General features: G+C 54.8%; 5 protein-coding genes across 5 annotated transcripts; 2 read left to right on the plus strand and 3 right to left on the minus strand.

The window, feature by feature from the left end:
* The first annotated feature begins 536 nt into the window (after positions 1-536).
* QC762_304560 (uncharacterized protein) lies at positions 537-8,580 on the plus strand. The gene is made up of 3 exons (XM_062888750.1): positions 537-2,881; positions 3,051-3,152; positions 3,207-8,580. The coding sequence occupies exons 2-3, from the start codon at positions 3,065-3,067 to the stop codon at positions 5,120-5,122; spliced, it is 2,004 nt and encodes a 667-aa protein (XP_062744656.1). The 5' UTR covers positions 537-2,881; positions 3,051-3,064; the 3' UTR covers positions 5,123-8,580.
* irc3 (putative ATP-dependent helicase IRC3) lies at positions 784-2,817 on the minus strand (the record flags this gene model as incomplete). Its single annotated transcript, XM_062888749.1, has 1 exon — positions 784-2,817. The coding sequence occupies one exon, from the start codon at positions 2,815-2,817 to the stop codon at positions 784-786; it is 2,034 nt and encodes a 677-aa protein (XP_062744657.1).
* On the minus strand, positions 5,269-8,829 carry QC762_304570 (uncharacterized protein; the record flags this gene model as incomplete). The annotated part of the gene is made up of 1 exon (XM_062888751.1): positions 5,269-8,829. One exon carries the CDS (start codon positions 8,827-8,829, stop codon positions 5,269-5,271), a length of 3,561 nt encoding a protein of 1,186 aa, XP_062744658.1.
* Positions 8,830-9,749: 920 nt separating this feature from the next.
* On the plus strand, positions 9,750-10,943 carry QC762_0052590 (uncharacterized protein; the record flags this gene model as incomplete). Its single annotated transcript, XM_062883514.1, has 4 exons — positions 9,750-9,940; positions 10,023-10,247; positions 10,300-10,697; positions 10,904-10,943. Exons 2-4 carry the CDS (start codon positions 10,107-10,109, stop codon positions 10,941-10,943), a joined length of 579 nt encoding a protein of 192 aa, XP_062744659.1. The 5' UTR covers positions 9,750-9,940; positions 10,023-10,106.
* Positions 10,944-11,777: 834 nt separating this feature from the next.
* QC762_304575 (uncharacterized protein) lies at positions 11,778-13,917 on the minus strand (the record flags this gene model as incomplete). The annotated part of the gene is given in 5 exon segments (XM_062888752.1): positions 11,778-11,984; positions 12,009-12,088; positions 12,207-12,600; positions 12,664-13,439; positions 13,455-13,917. The coding sequence occupies 5 exon segments, from the start codon at positions 13,915-13,917 to the stop codon at positions 11,778-11,780; spliced, it is 1,920 nt and encodes a 639-aa protein (XP_062744660.1).
* Positions 13,918-14,503: the final 586 nt, after the last annotated feature.

The raw sequence follows: 14,503 nt of genomic DNA on the forward strand, positions 1-14,503 counted from the left end.
CTACTGCTTGAGCTGAAAAGATCAAGTCACCAAAATACACCCATTACCCATCAAACCGCCAAGAAGAATCCGAGTCGACTTCCTAGACTATACAAGTCCATAATCTGTCCGTCAAAAGTCTCGAGTGAAGAAAGTCAGAGTCGATCGCAAAGTCACTCTACCTTCGACGAAGACTCGACCAAGACCAAGACCAAGACACCATTCACCAATCTCACCACCAACAACAACAGTCTTTCCGATCATGATTACGTCTGGTCTAAAGGGCATGATCGCCACCCAGCCGGTGGAAAGCAAGGCCCGCCCACTGATCCGGTGTACCACGCTGTCTCACCTTCCCCTGGACGATCAGCTCTTAGTCTATCCTCAAAGCCAACATTCCGAGAACATATTCCGCCCGTTCCCGTCTCCCAGCCTCGATCCCGCCCATTCCTTCGGTCAAGCCTGCCATCAACATACCCAGTCTGCCAAACGGACTCCAACAACAGGCGGGAGAGACTCGGGGTTTTTTTTTTTTTTTTTTTTTTTTTTTTTGGCCTTCCTGATCGTACCCGGCATATAACTTGAGTAAAGGGTGAGTGTTTTGCGGTGTGGGGCTTAAAGCTGAAAAGGGGCAAGTAAACAAAATCGATGTTGCTGTAACAACATCGAAAACAGGCGTTCTGGGTACAGCGATATAGAATACATCTCGTCGTAAGATCAAGCTCTTTTTATATGTAAATCTGGGTATCGCTCATTCAAATCCTCTTACTACGTCACATTCCAACAGCTCCAAGACGAAATATCTCAAGACGCCACCGGCCCAACCGACACCTTCTCCATCTCCCTCCTCTGCATCTCCATCTCAGCATACATACTAATCCTCTCCCTCCTCTTCCTCTCCGCCTCCAACTCCGCAAACCTCCCCCTGGCACCGTGCTTAATCTTGGTGATCATATCCGCCGCCTTCCCCCTCGTGATATCCCCCGGCTCAAGCGGAACCAGCTTCGACCTCAGCTTATTCAAAAATCTCAGCTGCCCCTCCGACGCCGGCGCCTTCCTCCACGGCATCCTCTGCGAGATATAAAACGGCGCATAAAATTCCGCCACAAACCTATCACACCCATGCACCGCATCCCTAAAATCCATCGTCCTTAATATCTCCCTCGGCGCCGCCCACGGTGACTTCCCATTCGAGAGCGCCCTCATCACATACCCCTTCCACATCGTCTTCCTCTCTCCCTCCTCCTCTCCATCTTTCCCGCGTGGGGGTTCAGCCACCTCCTTCTCCAACCGCATCACATCCCTATCCGTGCTCAAAACGTACTTGTTCGGATTCACCTGCACCCACGCATTCTGACTAATAGCCCTAATATGCTTCTCCCCCGCCGCATCCGAGATCAGGTCAAAAACAGAATCATACTCGGTAAACGCCACCTTGTAGCTCTCTCCCGTCGGACACGCCTTCTTGGCAGCCTTCGACATCCTCTTCTCCCTCCCCTCCGCCGTCTCCTTCTTCTCTCCCCCCTCTCTCGCCAAAGCGAGAAGTTCCCCTCCCGTCTTCTCCGCAACCAACTCATCCGGATCCAGCCCAAACAGCGTCGGCGTGGTGATGATCCCCACGTCCAAACTCGCCACCATGTCAATAACATGACAATTCTCCTTCCCCTCATGCAGCCTCATCCCCCGTCCGATCATCTGTATCAGCAAATTCCTCGACCTCGTCGGCCTGGCCAACACGACGCAGTCAATATTGGGAATATCCGTCCCCTCGGTAAAAACACCACAGTTAAGCAAGACAGGAAACTCCTTTTTCTTGAACTTCTCCAGCGTTTCCGCCCGCTCCTTGGCCGGGGTGTCGCCGAATACATACCTGGCATCAATCCCGTGATGCCGAAACCGTTCCGTCAAAGCCGCCACATGGCTCAGATCAACGCAAAAGACCAGCGTGGACTGTCTCTTTGGTGGTGCGGCTTTTGCAAACCAGGCTCGAACGACAATGTCGTTTAGCTCGGGGGAGTTGACGGCTCTTGACAACGAGGCGGTTTCGAACTCGCCTGTCCCACCCGCACCCTTGGCTCGGACGCCGGAGAGGTCGGCTCTGGACTCGACGGTGGTGAAGACGACTTCGGAAAGCCACTTGTCCGTAATCATGTCGATGTAATCCTTGTGGTAGACGATCTCGTCGATGGCCGCTCCTAGTTTTAGGCCGTCTGAGCGGGAAAAGGTGGCTGATACGCCGACCAGAGTGGGGGAGTCGGGTTGCTTTTGCCGGAGGTTCATGTGCTCCAAGATCTTGAGATAGCCTGGGGCGACGATGTGGTGTGCTTCATCGACGAGGACAAGTTTGTAGTTTGAGGGGTCAAACTTCAGGAGACGGTCTTTGGACAGGATGGATTGCATGCTGGCGACGGTGATGTCGGCAAAGCCGGTTGCTTGGAGGTTTCCGAGCTCGACTTCGACGGTCTTGTTTGGGTAGGCTGACTGGCAGTGGCGGGCGGCTTGCTCGACTAGTTCTCGCCTGTGGGCGAGGATGAGGGTGCGGGTTGCTTGGGGGTTTGGGGGTGTGACGCGGTCGATGAGGTGGGTGAAGATGACTGTTTTGCCGGCGCCGGTGGCGAGGGAGATGCCGAGGCGTTTGTGGCCTTGGGTTATGGAGGTCAGGACTGCTTGGATGCATTCTTCTTGGTAGGCGCGGAGTTGGATGGGGGTTGGTGGTGATTCTTGTGAGAGGCGGGTGGTGGTTGTGGTGAAGGGGCGGGAGGGCCAGAGTTGGAAGGAGGTGGTTGGGTCTTTGGGGGATTCTTTGAGACGGAGGGCGGTTTTGATGAGCCGCTTCATGATGGCTATGGTGAGCTAGAGTGAGTGAGTGAGTGAGTGAGTAAATCTCGTGGACGGTGGGTGTGTAAGTCGTCTTTTCATGAAAAGAGGTCGTTGATGTTTGAGATTGACAGCTGGTGAGGTGAAAGTTGCAGCTGGGGGCTGCTGTGCGGCTGTGTGATTGGTCACTTTTCTTCAGTGGGCGGACCGCCGGGGATTGCAGTACGCACCTCACTAACGCTTCGCTGTAACAGCTGCAACATCACCGATGAGATTTGAGTTTCGACCGAGTTTTCCTCACCAATACATCAACAAACTCATGTTTTCAGGCGACCTGATCGATTTTTTCTGTATCAGTGAGTTATCTCTCATACACCACCTATCAAAGGTAATGCTAACATCAATTACAGAATTGATCGAGGAACTAAAGTCACTGCTCATCACTCAAAACGAACGGTCTCCTCAAGTTAACATGGACATCGACGACAGGTCAGACGGCCAAAGTCCCAACACTGGACCACGCTCCCGCCGGATATCTATGCCAATCAGATCTTCGGGGGTAGACCCAGCACTTATCGATCCGGAGATTCTAGGTTCCGACTGCGAGCGGGAGGAGCCCGAGCTCAACGAGTTTGATGATGCGGAAGAGCGAGAATATGCCCCGTCAGATGCCTCCTCCGAGTACACTGCCCGGCCTGGTTCGGATGACGACAATGACATCGATTCACCGCCAGAATACGACCTACCCGCGGAGCAACTATCCCAATTCAATCCAAAAAAACGTTCTCTCAGCACCACCTCCCCCCGCCCTCTCAAACGCCGCAAACCACCACCCCCCTTCCGCCCCGCTTACCTCGACCTCCTGAACGAAGACATCGTCTCCGCCTCCACCAAATTCCTCCCACCACCCCCCTCCTTCCCCCCCCTATCTGACTCCCAACACGGCCTCGCATACTGGACCGAAACCGAAAAGATCCTCCTCTTCGAATCCCTCTCCCGCCTCGGCCCCTCCAACCCCCTCGCCATATCCCAACGCCTCAAAACAAAATCCGAACTCGAAGTCTCAGCCTACATCACCCTCCTCAAATCTTCGGCCGGTGGTTCAGACCCAATCCCCGTATCCGACATCCCTTCCGCAGTGGAACTCTCCCCAGCCCTCTGCCTAGCCCTCGAAGACGCCTCCGACGCCGTAGCAACAAAACAACTCACCCACGAACGAACCCTCGAATCTAACAAATGGGGCCCAGCACACTGGCTCATCACCCCCCAAAACATCGAAGAGATCGAACGTGATCCCGACCCCAAAATGCTCTTCCACCCCCTTTTTCGTCTGCGGACTTGGCTCAAGCTCTCGGAGCGGGTGTTTATGAACTCGAGGGTGGAAGACTACAACTACCACACTTTTCTGCCGGAGAAGGGGCAAAAACCGGGGATTCGTGCTACTGCGCTTGAGGATTTTTATTCGTTGGTTGTCTCCCTCACGCGAAGATTGGTGGCGACGTCTATTTTCATGGCAGAGGAGAGGATAGACCAAAAGAGGAAGAGTGCTTATCCCGAGATTAGCAGGCGGGTTTGGAAAGGGGATGTGAAGGCTGCGCTGCTGGCGGTGAATATGCCTAGTCCTGCCAGGAGGGAAAGGGAGAAGTTTTGGGGAGAGGCTGCGAGGAGGCTGAGGTTGAATGTTGTGGACGATAGTGCCCAGGACGGGAAGGTGAGGATGGGGTGGGATCAGGTGGAGGAGGTGTTGGGGGTTCGGACGACGGGTGGTGGTGGCCCCGGTACCGCTGCTTCAGCGCCAGAGGGAGAAGATGATGACGAGGGGTCGGGATATGAGGAAGCCGAGCAATATGAGAATGAGAGCGAGTACTCGTTTGTGATTGATGGCTTAGCTGAGAAGCTGCCTGTGTTGGAGGAGGTGGACGAGGCGGTCAGGTTTAGTGCGTTGGAGTACCCTGATAACAAGCAGGCGAGGAAGACCTTGAGGGACAGGATTAGGAACGAGAAGGAGAGGGAGGGTTACGCGGACAAGCTTGATATGAGCGCGTCGCGGGTGGAGGAGAAGAGGTTGTGGGAGTTGCTGGGCCAGAAGCCGCCTGAGGGGATGGCACCGCTGGAGGAACCGGTGAGGCCGGCGGCCAGTAAAGGAAAAATAAAGACTGTGGCGGAGCTGATTGGGGGGTTTGATAGGGGTTTGAAGACAGAGGGGGAGGTGCCGAGCAATTGGGAGATGGAGTATGTCTTGTTGAAGCAAGCAGAGAGGGAAAAGGAGAAGGCCGGGCGGGAGAGGTTGAGGGAGCTGAACAAGCAAGGGGATGATGATGAATGATGTTGTGGGTCATCTTTCCACCACCTTGACTGGCAGCATCAATCCATTTCAGAATCTCAACCACAGAACTTGTGAACCTATGTGTTTGACAGGCAGCATCAGCCCATTCAAGAGTCTCCTACAAAACCTGTGCCTTTACCTCTTAATCACTCCCCACCCCCAAAAACCTCATCAATCCTCCTCTTCCTATCCCAAACAACCTTATCATCACTCTTCCTCCTGAAATACAGAATCCGATGCTGCGGAATAAACTCCTCATCCGTCTGCTCAGTCTTCCAGTCATCGAGTTCCTTCTCCTGCGCCCCCAAGAACCGATCCTCATACCCCACCACAAAATCCCCCGACTCCATCCCCGGATCCCACCTCAACCGGTTCATCACATCAATCGCGCTCCTCAGCTTCCCCTCTCTCGTCACAATAACATACTCCTTCTTCTTTCCCTTCTTCTTCCTCCTCTTCTTCTCAATCTCATAATCCTCCTCGCCGTCATCCCCCCCCTCTTCCAATTCCTCCTCACCATCCTCCTCCTCTTCCGTCTCCTCCTCCCCGGCGTTCCCCTCCCCCCACTCCCTCGCATCCAACACCAACTCCGGAAGCGAGGTCTGGTTAACCAAAGAGGCAGACATCCACCGATTCTGCGGATTAAAATACTTCTCATCCCCCCTGATCTGCCCCTCAAACCTCGGCAGCACACCCCGCAACTGCCCCAGCGCGTTCAGCAGCTCGCTCTTCCCCAAGCCCTCCGACGCCTTGTCCAGTCCGATGAGATAACACCCCCTGTACGACCCGCCATCCTCTGTCAGATCAGCCGCCTCGACAAACCTCGCTGGCCAGATCCTCGCGTGGAGGGAGGGACACTTCCTTCCTATGTCTACCAGTAAAAGCGCACAGCGGGACTCGAACCACCCGAGAAAAGAGGCTCCTTTTGTGGGCGACAAGCCCCAGTAGGAGAGATCGAGCTTGATATAGGTTTTGAACTGTGTTAAAAACGTTGTTGCGGGAGCCGAGAGAAAGGATGACCAGGATGGGGAGGAAGAAAGGGCGGAAGCGGCAAGGGAGAATTCCCTTTGGAGGGTCAGGACGGAGGGGAGGGTGGCGGCGGAGGCGGTGTTAAGGCCGGGAGGGAAGTACCCCAGGATGGCGAGGGGTTCGCGGTAGGAGCGTGTGTATTGCGGTACGGAGGTGTGAAAGCTTGGGTCGAAGACTAGATTGGTGGCAAAGTCAAAGGCGGAGTAATGGGTGAAGAAAGAGGTGATCAAATCCTCGACGGAAGGTTTGGATTTGGCAAGAAGCTTCTGCACGCGAACGAGGAGGATGGCAACTTGGATTCCCGATAGGTACCCAAAGCGGGCGGAGTAGACACCACGGGATCTAGCCCAGGTTTTGATGAAGCGGTGGGCTAGGCGGAAAGAGACAAGATCAGGGAGGGAACGGCGGAGGTAATCAATGTCGCGGATGGCTTTGAGCTTGTTGAGGGTCTGCGGGGCGAGGGACCAGACGGGATCTTTGGCTGGGAGCCGGAGGACGTTGGGCCACTGTTGAGCAACGGAGGCGGCCGGGCAGTATTGGAGGTCCATTCTGACGCCTTGGACTTTGAGCTCGAGCATGGTGCCTGTGTTGGCTTTGACTCGGCGGAGAATGCGGACACCCTGGGTGGCGGCTTTGCGGAGGCATGAGGAGGCAACGGAGAAGAAGGTGTTGGAGCTGAAGGGGCCGATGCAGCAGACGTCGATGTCGGATGAGGTTGTCCATACTCCGAGAGCGTATGAGCCCACGGGAACGACGACTACAGAAGATTGGAGTCTGGCGGCAGCGGGGGTCTTGGTGGTGGCGTCGAGAAGGAGAGATTTGAGCAGCTCAAAGGCCTCTCTTCTCTGGGCAGCTTCCTCCTCGCCGGGGGTGACATTCAGCTCGGAGAGACAAGCCTTGATACCGCCAGCCCCCGAGAGTGCCTTTGGCGCCTTCTCAAGATGAGCAGGCACAACAAGCGGGTTTTCTGGCTCCTGTTCCTGTTCCATTTCCTCTTGCTCGTCATCTCCAAACCCTCCAATGTTGAGCACAGCCCGGATCCCCCAGTGGTCACTGGCGAAGGACTCCTCGACAGCATCTCCAACATGGCCCTTTTCCTGACCAAACATGTTGAACTCCTTCACATCGAGAAAATCCTCGCCGCGAACAAGAATCCGGTCATATCGCTGTGGCCAGATATTTCCACCACTCAAAGTCACCGCAACACCATTGACAGGCGGATCCCATGTTGCACCACCATCCTTGTCCTCAGCAGTAACCTCCCAGGCATCCACCAAGCCGGCGTCCTTGAAAATAGTGTCCAATCCTTTCCACTGCTCAACCGTAAGGTCTGAAACATTCTTCTTCTCCAGCGCCTCCTGAATGGCCTCTTTCGAAGTAGCAATATTCCAATCCCCAGCCAGCACCCAAGGACACCCCCCATAATTCTCCTCCAAATACCCAATCAACCTCTTGATATCCCCCTTCCTCGATGCCACCGCCCCATCAGTAAGTCCATGACTGAGATGAACCACCGCCAGCACAACCGGCTTGAACTCATCCCCCTGCCACTTTCCGACATGTCGAAACCTAGCCACCAAAGCACCCTTGTGCTTCCTCTGGAAAGAAACAGATTCCCAGTCAAAGGCGACCTTGCTCAAGACAACCATATTGAGAAAATTTGGCAACGGCCCCATACCCGGCTGATCAGGCGGTCCGTGAGAGCAATACGGATACCGATCCGAGACTCTCTCGTCACTGAGCAGAAACGACAGGAACCCATCCGTGACCTCCTGCAAGACCAGCGCGTCCGCGTCGGCCTTGTCGTCGAGAATGTTGTTCACAAGGAGGGGATACCGGTCCTTTTTTTGTGGGTACTCAAACTCAGCGAGAACGTTATAACTCGCCACCGTCAACGTCTTTCTCCCTTGCCCTTCGTCGCTGTCATCTCGATCATAGTCCCCCTCCTGAGCAACCCCCCAAATCCGCATCTCCTCATCCCAGTACACCGTCCTCCCGCTCATCAGCTCATCTCTATACCCCTTCTCTTCCCCCGTCTCTCCCAAAAACCCCTGATCAAACCCCTTCGTCTCTTCCAAAACCGTCACCTTCCCATCATGCACCCCCACCGTCCCCCAAAGTCTCATCTTCCCATTTTCCCTCCTCAAAATCACCAGTTCTTCCACTCTGAAATAACACCCCGACATCAGACCCAACTTTCCCATCAAATTCTCCCACTCCTTCCCCCCTACCTCGCCCACAGCCTGCCCCATGGTCAAATGCATCTTAAAGGGTCGATCATTCTTCCCCTCTACCCCCCGTTTCTTAAATCCACTGACAAGATCATGAACAAGGTCTCTGAGCTGTTCACGCTGGTCTTGGTAGGGGGAAGTGAGGAAACAGACACTTTCGTTGCGGCGGGGAAAGTGTCCTGGCTGAGTGAGTGCAATCGTAAATGGGTCAGGGGTTGTTTTCCGGGTGGAGAGGATTGAGGAAATGATGTGAGAAGCGGCGGGGAGGGAGGAGGGGGGGCAGAAGGGGTAAATGAGGTTGACGTGGGGTGGCCATTTGTGGGAGGCGGCGTCGTAGAGGGAGCGGATGCGGTTAAGGGTTGGCCATTGGGACTCGTAGGGGAGGATGGCGAGGGCTGTGTCGTATGAGTTGAATGAGGAGTCGAATGAGGGTTCGTCGGTCGCCATGGCTGTTGTTGGCGACTATAACTTGATAGAGATTTATCGAGGTTGTAAAAGGGGGGTATAAGTGGTGTGAAAGTGAAGCTATTCGAAGTTGTCAACTGTGTCGTGTCGATCGTGAAATAGATCAGTGATGTCGCCCTGTTACACTGCGATGAAATAAATCGATATCGAATCTGATAGCAACTCCAGCACGAACCCAGATCCAAGGACCGCTCAGTCTTATACATGACCTCACATCTCACCATACCCAACGACGCATTCCCACAGCATCAATGACTGCTTCCCCGCGTTGGCGGCGCCCAGCTCGCCAATGCCCACCGCTTAAGCCGCTTTTGGGGTCCATCGGAGCCCGCTAACGCAGGTACGACCACTAAAGAGACCCTGGAATCACTCCGGTGAGTCACTGGCCGGTGTTTACTCGGTAGAACGGCATACTTCTTGCAGGTCGCGAGAAGGAATGAGGTTTGCTGTGCGAAAATGCCTTGCCGTGATGAATTGTAGAAGACGGTCTACTCGATTCGGCGATATGTGCAAGTGATAGACCTATACTCGCTTCTTCTGAAAATGAAAAAGAAAATGGTTGAAATTGGCACCGAGTCTGGAAGTCTTCGTGGCGCAGCACCTCTGCCGGACAGCTCCAAGCCCGCGATGTCAGGTTGTGAGAGGCTGATGGTCGAACCGGCTGTGTGGTTGGTGACGCTGCCAATAAGCAATCCGCATTCTGATGAAAAAAGGAAGGATGGTGTTGAAGAGAAAGGCCGCCGGTTTGTGGGGTGGAAGAGGGTATTGGGTAGGGTTGTTCTCGAAAAAGTGTTAGTGCATTGCTGCAAACAGTTGCGAGAACACTAACATTATGTGGAGCACATCGACCTCCAGGGTCCGGTGGCTTGCTTCCCAAACACCAACTTCCTCTCAACCTCACCCACCACCTAAAACTCACTTGAATCTGGCTCTTTGGGTTGTGAGGTGTAAAATGCATATCGTCTCTGCGGCGCTCGAAATGCCGCCTATCATGATCGAGCAGCATCTCATCGGAGTGGCTGCCTGTCTGCCAGCCCAATGACAGCGATATGTTGTTATTCGAGTTCATCAGCCGCAGTTTCTCTTGAATATGGTGGGCATCTTCAACGGTTCATGTTGGCCCCTTCTACCTGATATCCAGCCTTATATTTGAAGCCATTCTCATGTTCGCGAAGTGAAGCAAATGTCGAAAGTGTCTTAAACCACCGTCAACCTCACCCTCCCATGTCTTCTTGATCCAGGGGTAATCCTCCCTCAAAATGACACCCGAAAGATTCAACATCCCCCGAGCCTTCAACTGGATCCTCCCAGCCCAAGTCTTGCTAGCCGCAGTAGCCATCTACTCCTCCACCTACGTCTTCAACCTAGCCACAACCCCAACAATCCTCACCATCATCGCCGTAAGTAGGTTCCTTCTCATATCCCCAATATATCACTCACTAACCCCCCCAGACCAGCATCCACCTCCTCCTAGCCCTCTGCCTCTGCCTCACCCATTCCATCCCAACCCGAAACACCCACCAAATATTCACCACCCCCATCCTCCTCCTGCTCCTCCTCCTCCTCCTCGGCACCGGCCTCTGGGCCGCCAGCCTCTGCTACCACGCCAAACAAGTCGACCTCCTCCTCACCCACCCGCTCCTCTCCCAAACCACCACCCAACCCCTCACCCCAACCTGGTCCAAAATCGGCCTCGCAACCACCGCCCTAAACCTCTTTCTCGATCTCGCCCTCCTCCTCCTACTCACCCTCTCCATCATCATCGACCAAAACCCATCACCACCACCACCACCCTTACCAACAACCATCAGTTACCCCCAACAACAGTCCCACTACACCAGCCACCACCAGTTCACCACACCAACCTCCCCTATCCCTCCCGTCCCCCCTATCCCTCCCGTCCCCCTATCCCTCCCGTCCCCCTATCCCTCCCGTCCCCCTATCCCTCCTGTCCCCCTATCCCCCTCCCGTCCCCCTATCCCTCCCGTCCCCCTATCCCTCCCGTCCCCCCTATCCCTCCCGTCCCCCCTATCCCTCCCGTCCCCCCTATCCCAAGCACCTACTACTTCCCCGCCATCCCCGAATCACGCATTTAAAGATAGCTACCATTCCTCTCAAGAAAATAAGTACTCCTCTCAAAATGATATACACGCCTTTCAACATAGCCAACACCCCCTTATGCCTAAAGATAATCAGCACCCCTTCAAAACCCACCAACCCATCCAATACCTCTAAAACACAACCATACAAATAACACAAATACGCATCATACATATCATACACATACACACCACCATCAACCAAGTAAGGGCTGGTAAAACACAAACTACACGCTTCATCCGCACCCCTACTAACTACATCGCTACATCATCTACATTCCTCGCACTAATTTCCCTCAACAACTTGACCCCCTGATCAACACAAACCAACCAGTATGATTTCATACCTCCCCCATGTTACAGAAAGAAAGAAAAAACCGCTGAGTTGAAACAAGACTGCCGAGCAAAAGTGTCGTCTGCTGTTGTGTAATGCCCTCCTTTTCGAATCAGACATGCCTCATTCATGATTCGATTTGCCATTCACGTCCGCATCCTCTCCAGCACTGGATCCCGCACCTGTTTAAGAACTTGCTCCAGAACTTGCTCCGGAACTTGCTCCAGAACTTGCTCCCCCATTTACTCCATCACTTCCTCCCCCATTTGCTCCAGCACCAGCTCCTGGAGCCAGCGTATCATCACGCGTCCCGAACGTCACGAACGTCGACGAGCTGGCCCAAGACACCGGCCGCCGCAGTGGGGGCAAAGACACCGACCGCCGTGCTACTGCCTCCACAGCATTTCTTAGAGATCGTACAATTCGCCAATCCTCCTCCGTCATCTCGCCTCTGCTTCGCCCAACAGAGCGAGGCGGGGCCCCAGGCGTCCGGGACCTCATTGAGCTGGGCAACACCTTCGGCTGCACTGGTGTTGTTCCCGCACCCGCTCCAGCATTTGCTCCAGAACCGGATCCCGCACCCCCTCCAACACCAGATCCCGCACTCCCTCCAGAACTGGATCCCTCACCCCCTCCAGTACCAGATCCCTCACCCCCTCCAGTACCAGATCCCTCACCCCCTCCAGTACCAGATCCCTCACCCCCTCCAGTACCAGATCCCTCACCCCCTCCAGCACTAGATCCCGCATCCACCTCGGAACCCGAAGCCACACCAGCTCCCGCACCAGTTCCCTCGCCTCTGGTACGCCTGATATAGCGAGGCGGGGCCCCAGGCGCTCGGGACCTCATTACCCTGGGCAAAACTTCCGGCTGCACTGGTTTTCTCGCACTCGCTCCAGCATTTGCTACAGAACTGGATCCCGCACCCGCTCCAGCACCCCCGCCAGAACCCGAAGCCACATCAGCTCTTGCACCACCGCTTGGAACTAGCGTACCGTCACGCGTCCGGAACATCATGTTGCTAGACAAAACTTCCATTGGTGTTATTTCCGCACTCGCTTTAGCACTTGCTCCAGAACTGGATCCCTCACCCCCTCTAGCACTGGATCCCTCACCGGCTCCCGCACCAGCTAGCGTACCGTCACACCTCCGGAACCTCGTCGAACTGGGCCAAACCCACGGCCGCAGTGGATCAGAACAAGCTCTTCGAGCCAGCAAATCTCGCGGATCCTCCTCCGCCAGCTCGCCAGTCCTGATATTGATATAATGAAGCACGTTCTCGGGCATTTGAACCGCCACCCAACCGGGCAACTCGTCCGGCTGCAGCGGTGGTCTCGCAGCCGCTCCCGGAGCTAGCTAATCTCGCGGATCCTCCACCGTCACCTCGCCCGTGCCGGTGTTGATATATTTAGGCACATTTCCAGCCGTCCATATCTTCACCCAACCGGGGCAATGGTCCGGTATCATCTGTAATGCCTCCACAAAACGTGCTGGAGCCCGCCAAGCAGCTCGCGGGTCCTCTGGCGTCTCCTCGCCGCCTGTGCTGGTGTTGACATCGCGAGGCGCGTTTCCAACCCTCTTCAAACTCAGCAAATTGCGCAAATCCTCCGGCGGCACTGGTGGTGTTCCCCTACCCCCCTCTCTTTCCAGCGGATCCTCCCACGACCTCTCGCCTGTGATCTTGTTGATGTAGTAAGGAATGTGGTCACGCGTCCGCAACTTCACCCAACCGTGGCAATGTTCCGGCGTCAGTATTTCTCCCCCAGCACCTCTTGGAATGCGATCACCTCGCGGGTCCAGCCGCGTCCTTCTGGGTGCGCTTCTGGAGAAGTCGGCATAGTAATGTCTGCCGGCAGAGTCGCAAAATACATCCCAGTCAGGGGGGAAATCACGACGTCCCGGGTGCCGCCATACGTTCTCGAGCTGTTCCTGTGTTCCTCGCGGATCATCATAGGTCTCCTTCCCGGTCTTGAGGTTGATAAAAACTTTGCCGCTGTCCTTTCGTCTACATACCCACTCAGGGGGGAGCGGGACTTCTCGTAATTCTTCGTCCTCCTCAAAAGAATCTTCCTCAGAAGGATTATCGTTTTGAGCACGCTGAGCAGCTTTTGTAGATGACTCGCCTCGCTGGGGGCCTCCCGGAACACGCTGAGCAGCTGTTGTAGATGACTCCCCTCGCTGGGGGCCTTCTCCTATATCGTAACGGATTCGTTTGCGTAATGCCTTTGGGTCTCGTGCGCGTATTCCTCTGATTTCTGTATTTGGGTCTCGTAGGCGTATTCTTCTGACATCTGCCTTTGGGACGACTTCTGTCTTTGCGACGACTTCTGCCTTTGAGACGACTTCTGCCTTTGGGACGACTTCTGCCTCTGGGATGACTTCTGCCTTTGGGGCGACTTCTGCCTCTGGAACGGTTTCTGCCTTTGGGTCGACTTCTGCCTTTGGGGCGACTTCTGCCTCTGGGACGGTTTCTGCCTTTAAGTCGACTTCTGCCTCTAGGTCGACTTCTTTGTCTTTTCCTTTCAGTGCTCGTTTACCCTCTGGCGTGAGCTTGTCCAGCTCCGTCTCCTCGACTCCTCCGCTTTCCGCCTTTGGGGTTGCTGGCTCGGGTGGTGCTGGTAGAGCGCAGCAGCACATATAACGCCCGAAAGACCTCTAGCCACATTCCAGCTCATCACGTCTCACAGCCTCCCAGAAACGGACGCAGGATATAAGAAATAGCAAAAAACCCAAGCCACCCAAGATGGAGGATACCACCGTTGTGACCACGAGCGTTGTGTTCGGGTCCCTTTTGTCAACGGGTGCCATGGTGGTGATGCTGAATGGTGTCTGCGTGTTGATGTCGGTAAATCTACTGGTAACGAACGAACAATCGCGGGCTGACTGATGATACTGGCGATAGACTGATGACACTGGTGATTGGAGAGGGAGAGGGAGAGGGGAAGAGGGAAAAACCCAGATGTCGTTGAACCACAAGACCTCTGGAAGGCAGGTTCCTTCCCCGAAACTTGGTCGGGGCAGGGGCCCGTCAACTGCCCCGAGAGTGAGCCCGAAAGGGAAGAAACCTAGGCTCTCGCAACGAAAAGTCCCCATAGAAGTGGAAGGATCATGGTGAAAAAGCCCCCGCGCAGGAAAGTGCCCTCGAACACCAGAAAGAAACATCAGTCACAAACTCGGGCACCCTCCCCACAAAATAATTGGGACAGCAAAAGTAGGTTTGACC

The sequence above is a fragment of the Podospora pseudocomata genome, chromosome 3 (assembly GCF_035222375.1).
Source record: "Podospora pseudocomata strain CBS 415.72m chromosome 3, whole genome shotgun sequence".
NCBI lineage: Eukaryota > Fungi > Ascomycota > Sordariomycetes > Sordariales > Podosporaceae > Podospora > Podospora pseudocomata.

Excerpts from the sequence above, each read along its gene's own strand:
- QC762_304560 (XM_062888750.1), top strand. The coding sequence starts at position 3,065 with ATGAGATTTGAGTTTCGACCGAGTTTTCCTCACCAATACATCAACAAA. Across the intron at positions 3,153-3,206 it reads GATCGATTTTTTCTGTATCA|AATTGATCGAGGAACTAAAG; the intron begins GTGAGTTATCTC and ends CATCAATTACAG.